The 17,937-nt window shown below is 47.5% G+C and overlaps 1 protein-coding gene across 4 annotated transcripts; it reads left to right on the top strand.

The window, feature by feature from the left end:
• Positions 1 to 233: 233 nt before the first annotated feature.
• On the top strand, positions 234 to 15,973 carry HYKK (hydroxylysine kinase). Of its 4 annotated transcripts, none has more exons than XM_042987833.1 (5): positions 234 to 306; positions 3,834 to 4,202; positions 5,242 to 5,381; positions 10,444 to 10,627; positions 14,560 to 15,973. In XM_042987833.1, exons 1-5 carry the CDS (start codon positions 237 to 239, stop codon positions 15,018 to 15,020), a joined length of 1,224 nt encoding a protein of 407 aa, XP_042843767.1. In that variant the 5' UTR covers positions 234 to 236; the 3' UTR covers positions 15,021 to 15,973. The 4 variants fall into 4 exon arrangements, with proteins under 4 accessions (XP_042843767.1, XP_042843766.1, XP_042843768.1 ...); XM_042987832.1 differs by having other exon boundaries at positions 3,834 to 4,265; XM_042987834.1 differs by having other exon boundaries at positions 247 to 349; positions 3,834 to 4,265.
• Positions 15,974 to 17,937: the final 1,964 nt, after the last annotated feature.

Raw genomic sequence — 17,937 nt, 5'->3', positions numbered from 1 at the left:
AGACGGATTCTGAGTGGGGTCACCACCGAGGGAAGGCGGGATAGAGCTGCGGAGAGCCAATCCAGAAGCCGAATCTCGCGGGCCGGGGCGGTGCGGACGGCGGCCGAGCCTCGCCCCCCAGCACTCTGCGCTGACTGGCGGAGGGGGATCGCGAGGGGCCAATCAGAAGCCGGATCTCGCGGGCCGGGGCGTGGCGGACCCGCCCCCCAGCACTGTGTACTGACTGGCGGAGGGGGATGGCGAGGCGCCAATCAGAAGTTGGGGCTTGCAGGCTGGCGCTGGCCGGGGCCGACTCCGGACTGCTGGGTGAGGGTCAGCTGTGTCCTCCCGGGAACCGGGGTCGCTGCGGGTGAGCCGACCGGGGAGAGCAGGGGTCTGGGCCGAGGCACCGGCCTGGGGGTGCACTGGGGGCTCCGGGGGCCCCCTGGCGGAGGGGCGGGGTCCGGGGCTGCAGCCCCTTCCCCCTCGTCCCCTCCGCGTCCTCGGCGCCCCGCCACCAGTCCCCTGTCGCAGCGGGAAGACCACCGGAATCCCCGGCGGCGCGCTGTGGGGCTGGGCTGGGAGCTGGGGTGCAGACCTGCACGGGGCCTGGCGCGAGGACAGCGCAGAAGGAATCGGAGGGGGTGTGTGCAGGGCGCGCTGGGGTAACGTCTGGAGAGGAGGAAAAATGCAGAATAACTCCTCTGTTTCATCCGGAATTTCAAAATCTCATGTAGTTTTAAAGCTCAAATGCAGTGTGGTAGGATATATTGGTTCCCAGAGGTTTCAGGTGCAAAGATTAAGTTTCGAAACCCCATTCAGGAGTTTTTACAACATCTTTAGTGAACAAAATCTGAAAGCAAATATTCTGGTCCGAAAGTAAACATGAGAAGTGATTAGCAAGACCGTAGGAACTGTAACAGGTGGTGGAAACTGAGCAGCTGGGTCAGGCTTGGAGGTGGGAGAAATCAGTGCGGGAAAGAGGGTCGAGGAAGGCGGGGACGCGGAGGGGAATGGCATGTTAGACGAATATTCCTGTTATCGCTGGAGTCATCAGGCAACAGTGTTGGGCTGAGGCAGGAAGGGGTCACATCCTGTGTGTGCCTCCCTGAATTTTACCTCGCTGTCCTCACTGCGGTGGGCTGGGCTTTGGGTTTCATAGATCTGAATTGATTGCACACTAACAGGCATATGGTGATTTGGGGACTCTGAGAAAGCTCTAAGACGCCCCTTCAACCCTCTTCCTAGCCAGTTTCTCACACAGGCTTTTTTTTTTTTTTTTTTTTCATGTAAATTTACATTTGGTGAGATTCACAGATCTTACGCTCACTTAAGTTTTAAACTAAGTTTTGACAAATGTATACACCCATGTAACCAAAGCACAGTAAAAATATAGACATTTTCCTCCAGAAAGTTTTCTCCTGCCACCTCCCTGCCAGAAGCAACAGCTTCTTATTTCTATCAATAAGAGCTAACTGTTCATGAGATTCTTTTTATATGACACTACATCCCTTGAACAAGTCGGAATTGTGCCCTAAAATGCAACCTACCCCAATATGTTATTAATTATTTACAACTTAGTACGAAGGGAGGATTGAAATAAAACTATTTTATAAAAAGAGGGGAGTGAGGATACAAGGACCCTAACTACTTGGCCCTTGAAGTGTGTTCAGAAGCCCCACATCGCTGTATCTGTGTCACTAGATGCTTTGGGGGTGCCGGGCGTGTGAGCAGAGGGCCGTGTCAGCAAGGAGAAGAAAACACTCTCCCCCATCCTGTCTGCCCAAGTCATACTCAGTAGCTCAGTTCAGATCCCTATTGTCAAGAATGTCTTCCTCAGGCTGTATCAGTTCTCTCTCCTCCGAATCTCTATCATATATTAATTTCATACACCATTTTAGAGACTCAGTTGTAACTTCATTTTACGTAACTGCCCATAATTTTTTTTTTTTTAGAATTTAAAGGATTTCTTTTTTTTTTTAATTTTTTAAAAATGTTTATTGATTTTTGAGAGAGAGAGAGAGAGAGCATGAACGGGAGAAGGGCAGAGAGAGAGGGAGACACAGAATCTGAAGCAGGCTCCAGGCTCTGAGCTGTCAGCACAGAGCACGATGTGGGGCTCGAACCCACAAACTATATCACGACCTGAGCCAAAGCTGGCTACTTAACCGACTGAGCCACCTAGGGATCCCAGGATTTTTTTTTTTTTTTAAGTTTTATTTATTTATTTTGAGAGAGACAGAGACATTGAGAGTTGGGGAGGGGCAGAGAGAGAGGGAAGGAGGGAGAATCCCAACCAGGTCCAAACTGTCAGCACAGTGCTTGATGTGGGGCTCAAACTCATGAAACGTAAGATCATGACCTGAGCCAGAATCAGGATTGGACAGTCAACCGACAGCCACCCAGGTGCCCCTAGATTTTATTTTATTTTTTAAGTAAAAAAAAATTTTTTTTAATGTTTATTTATTTTTGAGAGAGACAGAGTGCAAGCAGGGGAGGGGCAGAGAGAGAGAGAGGGAAACACAGAATCCAAAGCAGGCACCTGGGTCTGAACTGTCAGCACAGAGCCCGAAGCGGGGCTGGAACCCAACAGACCGTGAGATCGTGACCTGAGCCGAAGTCTGACGCTTAACAGACTGAGCCACCCAGGCGCCCCCACTCTAGATTTTATTTTTAAGTGATCTCTACTCACCTCCCCCCTCAACGTGGGGCTCAAACCTATAACCCCGAGATCAAGAGTCACACGCGCCACTGACAGAGCCAGCCGGGTGCCCCACGTAACATTTTTATTTCAAGCCCTTATTCCTCTTAGCCGTGGAAAATGTATTCTTTACGAGTTAAGGTAAATGGAGTCATTCAGTGTTAATTCAGACACGTCAGGTTTGTACTTAACCCAGGGTTTCTTTGGCACCCTCCGTTTATTACTTACTGCCTTATAACCTGCTGTTTTGAATAGCTCTTAAGTTTTTTATTGTTCAGATATTTGTAAGCCAGACTTAACTTTTCTGGGGTTACAGAGCCCGCTAGGCGCGCTTTCACATCGCCACCTGTGCCTCCCATGATGCTCTGCGCGCCGGCCCACACTTGCGTACCGGGAGCATGCGTGCTAAGCTGGAGGGTGAGCCTTAGAATTCAAAGTGGGGCTAGGAGAGTAAGACCGCCGTGTTTCAGTTTATATTTTAGCCCCAAACTGATGGCAACATAGTCAAAGGGACAAAACCCTGGCTTAGGAGTGTCAAGAGCCGAGTCCTTACTGTTACATCGTATGTCACTTTGGGTGAGGCCTCTCACCTCCCAGGACCCAAATCTCCCCATAAATAAAGTGGGGGAGCAGAGCAGGAATTGGATGAGGTGATACCAGGCGCTTTCCTCATCTGTATTCTGTCCCTGGAAACATACCTTCTGTTTGCAAGGTGAGTTTAAAAGTAATTTGTGGTGCAAGGAAATTTATTCACCTGCCAAAACGCCCGCTTCTTTATCTCATTTGCTGATGTGATTTTTAACTTTATGAGTGAAAATTAATAATAAGAACTATATTGGAGCACCTGGGTGACTCAGTCGGTTAAGCGTCCGACTTTGGCTCAGGTCATGATCTCACGGTTTGTGGGTTCGAGCCCCGCGTCGGGCTCTGTGCTGACAGCTCGGAGCCTGGAGCCTGCTTCCGATTCTGTGTCTCCCTCTCTCTCTGCCCCTCCCCTGCTCACACTCTGTTTCTCTCTCTCTCAAAAATAAATAAACATCAAAATAAAATTTTTTAAATAATAAGAACTATAGAATCAATATTGAGCAACATTATTGGTCTGTCTTAAGAAACATCACTTCATTAAATATATTCATTATATGTCTCTTTCTAGTTTTTTTGTTTTCTCTAGACATAATGTCACGTGGAGATGATCTTCAGTCACAGGCTCTCACCAAGCCCGCCTTCAGTGAAACCCAAGCCTCTGCATTAGTGGAATCGGTATTTGGGTTAAAAGTTTCTGAGATCCAGCCACTTCCTAGCTACGATGACCAAAACTTTCACGTATACGTTTCAAGAACCAAAGACACTACAGATGGCCCGACTGAGTATGTCCTCAAAATAAGCAACACTGAGTCGAGCAAAACTCCAGAGCTGATTGAAGTTCAGAGTCACATCATCATGTTTCTGAGAGCCGCTGGGTTCCCAACAGCCTCTGTGTGTCGCACTAAAGGAGACAACCTAACCTCTCTTGTGTCCATAGGTAAAAAATTACCATGTCACTCGTCATCGCCTGTGCACGTACATTACTGCATTTTGGCTACAGGTGGGAATATCAAGAACAGGCTTATAGCTCCCAGTGTGGATGTGGTTATTTGTTCAGTGGCTGGGGGAGGCCACAGCATCACCCAAGTGCAGATCAGGGGCTCTGATTCCGGAGTGGTTAGGGCTGGGATCTGGTGTAACTCCTCCCCTTAGGAAGGACTTGATGGATGAGGCACTAAGGACACGTGGAGTTAGGGGAAATTGTTTTTAACAGAAAAATAATGAAAGATTTTTATTCATCAGACCAGCTGTGTATCTTGGTGCTGTGGTGTGGAAGAAAGAACACAGAACTAGAAATCAGGGATTTTAGATCCCAGCTCTGTCATTTCTGTGTATGTAACCTGGGACCCACTGCTTGATATTCCTACGACTGGAGTCCTCGTCTGTGAGACTCTGGCCCATTTCCCTCTAATTTTGCCAAAATTCTAAGCTGAACCTGTAGAGTTCTCTAAGCAGCAGCCTGAAATCAGCTCAGCCCTGGAATTTGTTAAAGGTTAAATCTCGACCATTATTTCCCTCTTATACGATCACCCATTCTGTCATAATCTGCATGGCTCCAAACAAGTGAGGCCCCATCCAGGCCCCGACACACAGGCTTTCCCCGCCGTTTGCCCCTGAAGAAGCCTCTGAAACTGTCATTTCTCTATATCACACTTTCCTCAATTATAAACTTATGAAAACATGTTTTAGGTCCATTTGCCAGACCAGGCAATTTATGTTTAGTGCCAAGGCCGGCAAAGCTGGGGCTGGAGCACTGCTGGTGTGTAAGTGCCTGGTTCCGGGCTGTGAGGTTTGTTTGTTCTGTTTGCACCGATCTGCTCAGTCCTGCTTCATAAAATCCTGCTGGCTGGTTTTAGGTTAGCTCATGCATTTCTCTTCTTCTGTGATTTCCGTTATTCTCTATGATAATAATTACAAAGCCAGAAAGTCCATTTTCTGGAGAATAGTTGACAGGATATAACCTTCCATCCCTCTAGATAGTGGCTCCGAAATCGCAAGCTACTTGGTGAGGCTGCTGACTTACCTCCCAGGAAGGCCTATAGCTGAGATTCCCATCAGCCCCCAGCTACTGTATGAAATTGGAAGGCTAGCTGGCAAATTGGATAAGACACTGGAGGTAAGATTTGGGGTTTTATCTTATTTATAAGAATTTTTTGTTTAGTTTTGATTTTTTTTTTTTTAAGATAGAGAGCACAAGTGAGGGAGGGGCAGAGAGAGAGAGAGAGGGAGACACAGAATCTGAAGCAGGCTCCAGGCTCTGAGCTGTCAGCACAGGGCCTGACACAGGGCTCAAACTCATGAACTGTGAGATCATGACCTGAGCCAAAGTCGGATGCTTAACCAACTGAGCCACCCAGGCGCCCCTAGTTTTGATTTATTTTACTTAAAAGATAGACCCAGTGTCAGACTCCCTTTTTATGTGTGGTGCCTCCTAAGGTTTGTGATGAAGGAAATAGGGTCTTAGATGCATGAATTTTATGACAGTAAGGCTCCTTTCTGCCCAGGTCTGTGAAATCTCCCCTGACCTTTTCTCTTCCTGTGCTGTGCATAATTGACCACTTCCTTCTCTTGCTACTTCTGAACTTGGACATCCTTCTATCACTGTACTTATTGGGCTATGTTCCAGTCAGCTAGTGCTGTGTAACAAGTCATCCCCAAACTTACTGGCTTGAAACAATAATGACTTATTTGTCATGTTTCCATGGGTTGACTGAGTGGATCTCCTGCTCTACGTGGTATTGATTGGGGTCACTCATGCAGCTGTACCCAGCTGGGAGCTCAGTCCTCCATGGGGCCTCTGCTTATCACATGGTGTCTCATCCTTCAGGATGGCTGAGCGTCTTTACAACATGGCTGCTGGTTTCCGAGAGAGTGCTCCGAGGGGACAAATCCCAGTTCACAGACAGTTATTGAGCCTGTTATTGAGTTATTGAGACAGTTTGAATCACACTAGCTAGTGCCCCATTGGCCAAAGCAAGTGACGTGTCTAATCCCAAAGTCAACTGGGAGAAGCTACATAGGGTGTGAATAAAGGAAGCATGATTCATAGGGGACATCAGAACAACAGTCTACCACATATGGTATCGTAATTATTGCATATTTGCACTTCCTGTTACATATGGTTCATGGGAAGCAGTGAGCTTCTCTTTTTATTATTATTGTTAGAGAGAGAAAGAGCACACGTGAGCAGGGGGTGGGGCAGAGAGAGAGAGAAGAAGAGAGAGAGAATCCCAAGCAGGGTCCATGCTTAGTACGCAGCCCAACGCAGGGCTCTATCCTATGACGCTGGGATCATGACCTGAGCTGAAATCAGTCAGACACTCAACCGACTGAGCCACGCAGACGACCCAGAAGCAGTGAGCTTCTTAAGAGATGGTTTATGCTTTAATTGTTTTTTTTTTTAATTTTTTTTAATGTTTATTTATTTTTGAGGTAGGGGGTGGGCAGAGAGACAGGGAGACACAGAATCTGAAGCAGGCTCCAGGCTCTGAGCTGTCAGCCCAGAGCCCAACGTGGGGCTCGAACCCAGAACCACGGGATCGTGACCTGAGCCGAAGTCGGACACTCAACTGACTGAACCACTAAGGTGCCTCTGGTTTATGCCTTAGTCATCTTTTTCCCTTGCTGTCTAACAGTGTGAAACACATAGCAGGTATTCAAGGAGGACTGGATTAAAAAAAAAAGAAGCAATTTATGAGCTGGTTCTTAAAAGTTAGGAACCCATCAGTCAGAGAAGAAGGAGGGAGGGCTTTCTAGCTAGAGGAAAGAGCATGTGAACAGCCATGCCGGTACAATGATCATGTTCCAGAACTTCTGGTAATTCGTTATGCTTGGAATACAGGGGTTAAGCCTGAGGGAGACAGAAGATAAAGTTGGAAACATCCCGTGGTCAGATTATAAGATACATCAGCATATACGATACTGAGGAGCTTAGGGACTTTGGAGGGTTTTTAAACAGGCAAAGAATTCTAGTTTGTAGCACTCTGTGGATCAGTGTGGTGGATGGATTGGCAGAAAGCCAGAATGGAGGCAGGGAGTGCATCTAGGAAGCTAATGAATAATCAGATAAACGCGGATTGAGAGCTTGAAGGTCTCCTCAAGCTTGAAGGAAAGGTTCAAGATACATTTTGGAGACAGAGCCAAGTTGGTGATTGATTTAATGTGAAGCCTGTGGGAGAGGGAGGGGCTGAGCGAGACGTGGGTTCGCACCTGTGTCTGCTGGGTCACAGCCCCGCGCACAAGTAGGCAGCATTCTCCCCTGACATCAGTCACGAGGTGGCCTTTGTAGCCCGGAGCAGAGGACAGGAGGGATGAAGAGGGGGAGAACTAGGAGAACTATCAGAGATGGGGGCTGGTGGGTGCTGAGATCTGTGCCGGCAAAGGCTTCTTGCCGTAGACGAAGCAGAGCAGCCTCCACTGAGCTCACCTTGTGCCCCTCTTGTGGCTACTGTGGTCAGCCTGCCCGAGTCACTCCTTGCTTCTGCCCACAGTTTCTTTCCATCTGGCTGGTGCTTTAGCGAGAAGAGTAAGGTGGAGACTTAGCAGGAGCTAAGAGATGGGACGGGGCTGGGAACACCCCAACAATAAGACTTAGGGGATTTTTATGCCCTCTGTCCCAGAGACTTGATATTTACAATCTCCTGAGACTGAGTGGAAAAAATTCTTGGCTGCTTTATGCCCACAGCCTCTATATTACAAGTCCTTCTTGCAAGCAGCGTGTACATGGGTCTTGCTATTTTATCCAGTCTAACCATCTGTGCCCTTCAGTCGGGATGTTTACATTTAATGCAGTAGTGATGAAACCCTCAGGAGCTCGGCGTGGCGCACCGAGGAGCCAGGAGAGAAAGCCCAGAGAAGTCGGGCGCGTTGGCTGCAACATTCATGTTCAACAAACCTTTGCTGAGCACCCGCTACGTGTGAGGTCTTGATTTGTTTCGCGTCTTAGTTTATCGGAGACGATTGGGAGGCTGGTGTTGATACTCTGATTTCACCGTCAAGGAAACAGATCCGAGATATTAAGTGGCAGAGCCTGTTGAAACCCAGCCGTGTGTGACTGACTCCTGGCCTGGATTCCGGGTGGTCTCCCACTTCTCCTGCCGGAGCCGAGAGGGTCTCCTGTGGGCTGCATGGCTAACAGTGCCACCGTTTTAGGAGCCGACTCAGAGCCTTCCCGAGTGGACCGTTGCTCCATTGGAAGCCCGGCAAGAGTGTTATATTTTACTTTCTTTAAAAATGAAAGTTAGAGGGGCGCCTGAGGGGCTCAGTCAGTTGGGCGTCCAACTCTTGGTTTCGGCTCAGGTCATGATCTCATGGCTCGTGGATTCGAGCCCCACGTCAGGTTCTAAGCTGACAGCACAGAGCCTGCTTGGGATTCTCTCTCTCTCCTCTTTCTCTCTGCCCTTCCCATGCTTGCACTTTCTCTCTCTCTCTCTCTCTCAAAATAAATAAACTTAAAAAAATGAAAGTAAGAAATATGCATGGTTGAAATTTCACACAGTACTGAAAGGCATAAAATGAACATTTTTTTCTCTTCCCTATCATCTCCATTCTTAGTTCCAGTTCTACCCCCCAGAAGGCACAGCTTCTAACAGTGTTTTAGTGCTTACTATGTAGAGTATTTTTGTGATCTGCAGTGGCACTTAACACACCAGTGGTCAGGAATTCAAAACCCTGTCATGTGAGGACTCACGGAAGGAACCAGAAAGGTTGACTCTGCAGAAGAGAAGGCTCTGAGGGGGAGGAGCCCTGTCCGGGAGTACATGGAAGACAGTCATGTGGGAGAAGCACTGACCGTGTTCCAGACGGCCCTAGACGGCCCAGCGAGACCCCACGGCAGGGACACTGTTGGCACGGATGTCCCAGTGACAGCCCACGGCAGGGACGCTATTGCTGAGACAGTTTAGCTCAGCAGAAGGAAGAGGGCAGAACCGTTCAAGGGTAAAAAGTACCTCCTGTGCGAGGTATTGAAACCGAGGCTACTTCAAGGACGTGGTGGCGAAAGCGGGGACATCAGGGGAAGGATTTGGAACCCCAGGGCTCGAGAGTGGACGTTAGAATGAATTTAGAGGGACATTTTTAAAGAAATAGAATACAATGGAGAAACACCAGAATATCTCACACATAGTAGTCTATGTATTGTTTATGGACTTTTTTTCCCCTCTCTATGTGTTGGCAGTATCCTGGGTTGTCATGTAAAGTGTATTTCTCACAGGAGAAACACTATTCCACCGGTGACCCTCCCACTCTGGGACAGGTCAGCCCTCCCTCAGCCCCCCACTAGTAACTCATTATCCTGCTCCAAACCTCAGTTTCCCCTTTTGTGCAACGATGGTCAAAGCCATTTCAAACCTCAGATAGAGTGGTCAAAATCTAAAGGCCCTGGCAGTTCTAGAATTTTCTATTGTAAGAATGCTCATTTATTCGGCAAATACTGCTTGAGCAGTGTCTTTTGTGCACCAGGCACCGTTCCAGGCGTGGGGACCAAGCACAAAACTCCTCTCTGTGGAGCTTACGTTCTAGGGAGGACGGGCAGGCGCGAGGGTGGAGTATGGTGGATGTTAGCAATACGTGCCACACCTTAAGAAGAAAAAACAAGCAGAGAAGAGGGATCTGAAGCATCGGAGAGAGGGCTGACATTTTAGATGGAGTGGTCAGGGTGCCTTCCACAGAAGGTGGTTTTTGAGTAAGGAGCTGGTAGCAATGAAGACCCTGGACCAACGGAGGTCTGGGCAAGAGTATCCCACGAGGAGGGAACAGCACACGCAGAGGCCGCGAGGTGGAGCCGTGCTTGGCGTGTTCTCCAACCGCAGGGAGGCCAGGGTGGTTGGAGGACAGTCAGCAAAAGCAGCAGAAGGTGAAGTCAGAGAGGTGATGAGGGGCCGGCAGGTCATGTGGGGAGAATAGGGTTCTCTGTACCCACCTCTGGCCCTGCCGTAGGCTGTGGCTAATCCCTGACACACCATCATGGGCGCGAAGCGAGATGGGCACGTGCCCTCAGAGCTACAAGGTCCTGTGCAAATATGCAGTCATTGTTTTGTGGGGGGATTAAATGGGGCGAGTTGGTGAGTGTGGCGCCCCTCCCGTGTGCTCCTGGGACCAGCACTGGGTTGGGGGGGTGGGTTGTGGAGCTCGAGGTAGCGGTCGCTCCGACTCTAAAGAGTTTCTTGCCTTTGATTTAGAAATTCCATCACCCAAAGTTAAGTTGCCTTCGTCGAGAAAACTTCATTTGGAATCTGAAAAACGTTCCTCTTCTGGAGAAGTACCTGTATGCCTTGGGCCAGAGCCGAAACCGAGAGATCGTCACACAGGTCATTCAGCTGTTCAAGGGCGAGGTCCTGACCAAGTTAGGTGATTTTCGAGAATGTGAGTATTCCTCTGATCAAATAAGTATTTTTTTTTTTTTTGCTATTTATATTATTTACCTTTAAAGTTTATCTTGTTTAATTATTTTTTTTAATGTTTATTCACTTTTGAGAGAGAGGGAGACAGCATGAGCAGGGGAGGGGCAGAGAGAGAGGGAGACACAGAATCGGAAGCAGGCTTTAGGCTCCGAGCTGTCAGCACAGAGCCCGACGCGGGGCTCGAACCCACGAACTGCGAGATCGTGACCCGAGCCGAAGTCTGACGCTCACCCGACGAGCCACCCAGGCACCCCTGCAACCTGCGTTTCTTATTCAGTGTTGTCTCTGGATTGATCCACTTGACACCTGTAGTTCCAGTTCATTTAGTTCACCGTTGTTAACTGCCGAATAGTATTCCAGAGTATGTACGTACCACCATTTATTTCAATGTACTGTAATTTTTACTTAGTTATTTTTGAGGGAGGGTGAGTGTGAGCAGGGGAGGGGCCGAGCGAGAGGAGAGAGGCTCGACACTGTCAGCTCAGAGCCCGACGCGGGGCTCCATCTCCTGAACCGTGAGATCACGGCCTGAACCAAAATCGAGACGCCGAACCAACTGAGCCACCAGGCTCCCCGACCATACTGTAATTTTTTTAGCCTGGTTTGTTCTTTCGTTAATAGAATTTTGTGTGGGTTCCCTTTTTTTTTTTCTGCTACATCACGGGGCTCTGGTGAGCACGCTAGTCCATATCTCCTCATAGACACGGAGAACAGTTTCTCTAGGGTGTAACCAGCCTCTTGACTGAGCGTGAAGCCTTAGTCAAAGGACAAGAAAGTAAGGGGCATTTCTAGCAAGCCTAACCTAGGCAGTACGTGTCCCTTGTGGCCTCTGCTTGGGGTGCGTTAACGAAGTACCAGGGGGCGTAGACAACAGAAATTTTTTTCTCACCGTCCTGGAGGCTGGAAATCTGAGGTGCCGTCATGGGCAGTTTCTTTCCTGGCTCACAGCCACCTTTTCTCTGTGTCAAGCATGCTCTGTGGTGTCTCTTCTTATCAGGGCATAAATCCCGTCATGAGGGCCCCACCCTCATGACCTCATCTCACCCCTGTCAACCTCCCAAAGACCCCATCTCCAATAACCACCGCACTGGGGGGTAGGGCTTCAACATGTGAATTGTTGGATCGGCGGGGCAGTCACATTTCAATCCATAGCGTTTACTTTATGTAAACATAATGCAAGGGGGTGGGGCGCCTGTGTGTCTCAGTCAGTTAAACATCTGACTCTTGATCTCAGCACAGGTCTTGATCTCAGGGTCATGAGTTCAAGCCCCATGATGGGCTCCATGCTGGGCGTGCAGCCTACTTAAAAAAAAATCAAACATGCAATGCAAGGTGGTAGCAAGAAAACAGAGTTGATTTGCCCTCAAATCTGTCCCCACAACTCATATTTGTCTCATTTAAATGTACCCACCACTCACTAGCTGGTCTGACCACAACCCTAGGACTTGGCAGCCTTGACTTTGTTCTTTCTCTCACGCCTCACATCCGATCAAATTCTACCAGCTCTAACTTCAAATGTGCCCCATTTTTACCTACTTTACCCCACCTTAACTACTACCATTTGTTCCAGGCTACCCTCATTTCTCATCTGGATTACTGAGTGTGTGACGTCATGGGTCCTGGGGTAGGACTGCTGGGTCATAGGACATGTCTATATGCAGCTTTACGAGATAATGTCAAACTGTTTTCCAAAGTGGTTGTATGTCGACTTTATGCTACTGCCGGCAGAGGATGAAAGTTTTCATGGCTCTACACCCTTGGTATCATCAGATGTTTTACTTTTCGCCCATCTGATATGAATGTAATGATTTTTTTTTTTTTTAGGTAGGTTCCATGCCCAATGTGGGGCTTGAACTCACGACCCAAGATCAAGAGTCGCAGGCTCTACGAACTAAGCCACCCAGGCACCCCTGTGATGATTTCCTGTTGGGGTTTTACTATACATTTCCCTATTTATTGGCCGTTTGGGTAAACTCTTTTGTGAAGTGTCTATGCAAGTCTTTTGCCAGTTTTTCTACTGGGATTTTTTTCTCATTGATTTCTGGATACAAATCCTTCAGTGGTTATATGTGTTACAAATATTTTGTCCCATTCTGTTGCCTTTTCACTTTCTTTATGATATATTTTGATGAACAATCCTTAATTTATTGGTTTCAAATACATCAATCTTTTACTCTATGGTTAGTGTTGTGTGTCTTGTGTAGAAATTTTTCTCTACCCTGTGGTCATGAAGATATTCTCCTATATGATCTTACTAAAATGTCATAGCTTTTGCATTTCATAATAGGTCTATAAATCATCAGGAATTTACATATGGTGTGAATTTTTCCCATGGCTGATATTTTTTTCCACCAACATTTATTAAAAAGCCATCTTTGGGGCACCTGGGTGGCTTGGTCGGTTAAGTGTCTGACTTTGGCTCAGGTCATGATCTCACGGTCCATGAGTTCGAGCCCCGTGTCGGGCTCTGTGCTGACAGCTCAGAGCCTGGAGCCTGTTTCAGATTGTGTCTCTCTCTCTCTCTGCCCCTCCCCTGTTCATGCTCTGTCTCAAAAATAAATAAACGTTTTTTTTAAAAAAATCCATCTTTCTGGGGCACCTGGGTGGCTCAATTGGTTAAGTATCTGACTTCTGCTCAGGTCATGATGTCATGGTTCATGAGCTTGAGCCCTGCATGGGGTGATCATGAGCCCCGTTTTGGGTAAACACGAGCCCTGCCTCAGGTGAGTCCCGCTTCTCTCTCTCTCTCTCTGCCCCTCACTCGCCCCCTTTCTCTTTCTCTCAAAAAAAAAAAGCCATCTTTCCTCTCTTTGTTTTGCAGTACACCTCTGCTATAAACTAAATGTTTTGGGGCTCCATTTTATTCCCCTGTTCTATTTGCCTGGGTCTCTTCCCATACCACACTGTGTATCAGCTATGCAAGGCTATGCTGTAACAAATAGCCCCCAAGTCATGTGGACTACAAAAACAAAGGTTTAGTTCTAACTCAGGCTGCATGCCTATCATGGGTTGGCTACAGTTCTGTTCTACTATTCTCACTTTGGGATTTAGATGGATGGGATTGTCACCAATTGGACTATTGCTATAGTATGGGGAGCAAGAATGTAGGGCACTGTACACTGGCCCTTAAATCTCTGCCCTAAAGTGACATCACTTCTGTTCATATGTCAATGACCAAAAAGTCACATGGCCATACACCGACATCTTGAGGAGCAGGGAAGTGCAACTCAGCGCATTCCTGGAAGGAACATGAACTGTGAGATCGTGACCTGAGCCAAAATCAAGAGTCAGACGCTTAACCAACTGAGCCATCCAGGTGCCCCGTCATAAGAAATTTTTTTGGAAATCCTAAGTTAAAATAGACACATCTAGTTCATTCTGGGACTCTTGGTGGCGGCTTCTCCTCCTCCTCCTCGCTTTCCCCCCCCCCCCTTCTTCTTCTCCAATATTGTTTAATCTCTCCACCCAATGTGGGGCTTCAACTCACAACCCCAAGATCAAGAGTTGCATGCTCTACTGACTGAGCCATCCAGGCACCCCTAGACTCCTCTTATAATAATACAAACATACATGTATTGTTTTTAAACATTTCTGGTTTGGGGTGGTTCTGCCTGTCCCTTTACGCTAACAGTCAGAACCAGGTGTTCACAGTGACTATAACCTCCATCGTCTGGCCTTGTACTGATCAGAAGCAAAGGCAAGTTCAACCATCGAATTTAGCTGCTTTTTTCGTTTTCAGAGGAAATTAGTTTATTTCAGGGAAAATAGGATTCAGCTCTACCTCTGACTGCTCATCGCATTGCTTGAGTGGCCATGCCCGAGAAAGGAGAAGTGGGAAGAATGAACTGGGGGTTAAATACCTGTTTTCACGTGGCTTAATGTTTCTCCTTTCAGGTGTCAATCACGGAGACCTTAATGACCATAACATTTTAGTGGAGGCCATCAAGTCAGCCCCTGAAGGTGCCACGTATCACGTGTCTGGGATTTTAGACTTCGGTGACATGAGCTACGGCTACTATGTGTTTGAGGTGGCCATCACCATCATGTACATGATGATTGAGAGCAAGAGTCCCCTACACGTGGGAGGCCACGTCCTTGCCGGATTTGAGAGCGTCATCCCACTGACACCTGTGGAGAGGGGCGCCTTGTTCCTCCTCGTGTGCGGTCGCTTTTGTCAGTCACTCGTCATAGCTGCACACTCTTGCCAGCTACACCCGGAGAACAAAGAATATCTCATGATCACTGCCAAAACTGGGTGGAAGCACCTGCAGCAGATGTTCGACATGGGCCAGGAAGCTGTAGAAGAAATCTGGTTTCAAACTGCCAGGTCCTACGACTCTGGGATCGCCATGTGACTAGGCGAAATTTCACATTAGCTTGGATGGTGAAGAACCCAGAAGGACCAAATCTAATTCTATGAAGGATTTCCCTGCACAGCGAAAAATGAATTGATAGAACCGATCGGTGCACATGAACCCTCCGAGCACTCTCACAACCACTTTTTAAATCTAAGAAAGTGCCCCCTGAGCAAGCGTGTCTTTCTGTGGGTCTCGCTTGCCTCATGTATAAAACACAGAGTGATGTTTTGACTCAGTCAATCTCTCAAGGTGTATGTATTCCAGCCCCAAGATCAATGACTGTTTTACACTTTGAAAGGAACACAAACGTAGACATGTTCACGCACTTTAAATTACCGAGTGTAGCACAGAGGCCTCACTGTCATATCACCAATTCTGTGAAGACTTCTCCTATTGCTCTGTGTCTCTAGAACCCTGTACTGTCTTTTCCATGGCACATCACTCGGTATCACAGATGATGGCTGCGTAGTCATGTGGCCCAAGCGCTATTTGAGGGCAGAGACTGTGAAACAATTTTTTGTCTCCCGTCTTTTTTTTCTTTTGCACCCTATACAGTGCTTTCCCCATGGTTTCAAAAAATATTTGCAAAATTCATGTATGCTAAAAGAAAGGTTGGAGAAGATAAGGCAGAGACTAAGATGCCTTAGGAGGAAACACAGATGGTGTTCCTGAGAAAAAGTCTGCATTTGAGAGGACGCTTGAAGCTGGAACTCTAGAGACCGATGCTGGAAGATACCGGACCTGCAAGGAGGTGAGAGGACACGCAGGCAGGGCCATGACTCCCGAGGCACAAATACAACGGTCAGTTTTCGACTGATACTAAGAGAGTCTCTAAGATGTCCCCCAAACCTGTCTCATTTGTGGCTCTTTACATATGAAAATGTGATGTTGGTGGGGCGCCTGGAGGGCTCAGTCAGTTGAGCGTCCGACTTTGGCTCAGGTCACGAGGGTTCGAGCCCCGTGTCGGGCTCTGTGCTGACGCCTGGCGCCTGCTTTGGATTCTGTGTCTCCCTCTTTCTCTCTGCCCCTCCCCGACTCATGCTCTGTCTCACTCTCAAAAATGATTAAAAAAACATTAAAAAAAAAAAGGGAAAATGAGATGTTGGTGAACAGTGGTTCACTGTATACTTGATGTTAATGATACCACTGTTTCCTTCACTGATTTCTCTGCACGTCTCCTTCAGTGTGATTTATTAAGTGTCTGTTGACTTATTCTTGTGGGTCTAACTATCCGTTCTCTAAGACAACTCAAGTCTACAACCCTTGCCATGCAAACCCCTGTTCAATAGCTGTCCCTTTCAGTCTATACGAATAGCTGTTGCTTCCCTGCCTCTGCAGTCGCCCTATTAGTGTGTAGTTGATAGAGGTTTATCCCCTACCATTCCAGAGATTACAAGGGTTCTAGAAGCTTTGTGCCAGAACCTGGACGAAGACTAAATCTGTATTTCTTACTATGTCATATTATTTTACATGCATTATCTCATTTTATCTCTATAACAAACCCATGAGAGAAGTAGTGCTATGATTAATCCCCATTAAAAAAATTTTTTTTAAGTTTATATTTGAGAGACAGACACACACACAGAGTGTAAGCGGGGGAGGTGCAGAGAGAGAGGGAGACACAGAATCTGAAGCAGGCTCCAGGCTCGGAGCTGTCAGAACAGAGCCCAGCACGGGGCTCGAACTCACGAATTGTGAGATCATGACCTGAGCAAAAGTCAGTGCTAAACCGACTAAGCCATCCAGGCGCCTCTAATCCCCATTTTCAGATGAGGGATTTGCTCAGAGACAGCGAGGGCCAGGGTCCCAACCCTCTCCTCCTACCCCCCCATGCAAGCGTATGCACGTGAACACGACTGTGTTGGGATCAAATGAGATCACTTACATGAAAGCACTCACACTTCCCAATTTAAGGCATTGTATTTTTCTTAAAGATTTTGTTTTATTTATTTTTTAAAGTAATCTGTACTCCCAAAGTGAGGCTCGAGCTTAAGACCCTGAGATCAAACTGACTGAATCAGACTGGCACTGCCATTTTTTGTTTGTTTGTTAATCAAGCTTGACATTCAGGAAATTAGGGACCAGAAAAAATGAACTGAATCTTGAATTTCACCCTCAGAGCACACCCTTAATAAACGGCTGGAATGAGTGCATTTCTACAAGTGCCAGTCTCTGGTCCTTTCAACCCATGAGGAGAAAACCCACTCCTAGATTTGGGGATCAGTACCATGTGCACAAGAGAGACTCTGCTCTTGCCAGTGTCTTTTTCTGTCCAGGCTCTTAAACCCTCTTGTACTGCAAGAGAACCCTACGTTCCGATATTCCTATCCTTAATCTCTCCAACCTACAGCCACCGTCCTAGAGGCAGATAACAACTCTAGCTACATATACTACCGTGTGACAATTTAACCAAGAACTTACCCTAATCGTAGGCTTAAATCTCAATCATTTTATTATCTCATGGATTCTGCAGGTATAAATTCAGACAGGCGCTGGGATGGCTTGTCTCTGCTCTACAAATGCTTGGCCCTCAGTCGGGAAGACTTGAGCACTAAGGGAGATTTGATGGTTGAGGGAAACTCACGGGGACTAAAACTTTCTGGAGCAATCTTCACTCACATACCTGGCAGGTAATCCTGGGACCTCGTCTCGGCTTGTGGCAGAATACCTCTCTGCATTCTAAGAATGACCATCCCAAGAGGACAAGGCAGAAATATATCATCTTTTATGACCGACCAGTGTAAGTCACAGGCCCACCCAGATGCAAGGCAAGGAGACACAGGACCTCTGAATGGGAAGCATTCACACCACGCTGTAAGAGGAACACGTGGGCTGGGAGATTGTGGGGCCTCACCATCCTAAAACATCACTTTGATCCTCCCTCTTACTGACGAAAAAAATTCTGGCATTGAAG

The sequence above is a fragment of the Panthera tigris genome, chromosome B3 (assembly GCF_018350195.1).
Source record: "Panthera tigris isolate Pti1 chromosome B3, P.tigris_Pti1_mat1.1, whole genome shotgun sequence".
In the NCBI taxonomy this organism is placed as follows: Eukaryota; Metazoa; Chordata; class Mammalia; order Carnivora; family Felidae; genus Panthera; species Panthera tigris.
The sequence above is the reverse complement of the archived record's forward strand: the minus strand, read 5'-3'. Positions and strand labels throughout refer to the sequence as shown.

Coding starts and splice junctions, on each gene's coding strand:
- HYKK (XM_042987832.1), top strand. CDS start 237: ATGGCGAGGCGCCAATCAGAAGTTGGGGCTTGCAGGCTGGCGCTGGCC. Junction 4,266..5,241: donor TTACTGCATTTTGGCTACAG/GTGGGAATATCA, acceptor CCATCCCTCTAG/ATAGTGGCTCCGAAATCGCA. Junction 10,628..14,559: donor GTTAGGTGATTTTCGAGAAT/GTGAGTATTCCT, acceptor TTCTCCTTTCAG/GTGTCAATCACGGAGACCTT.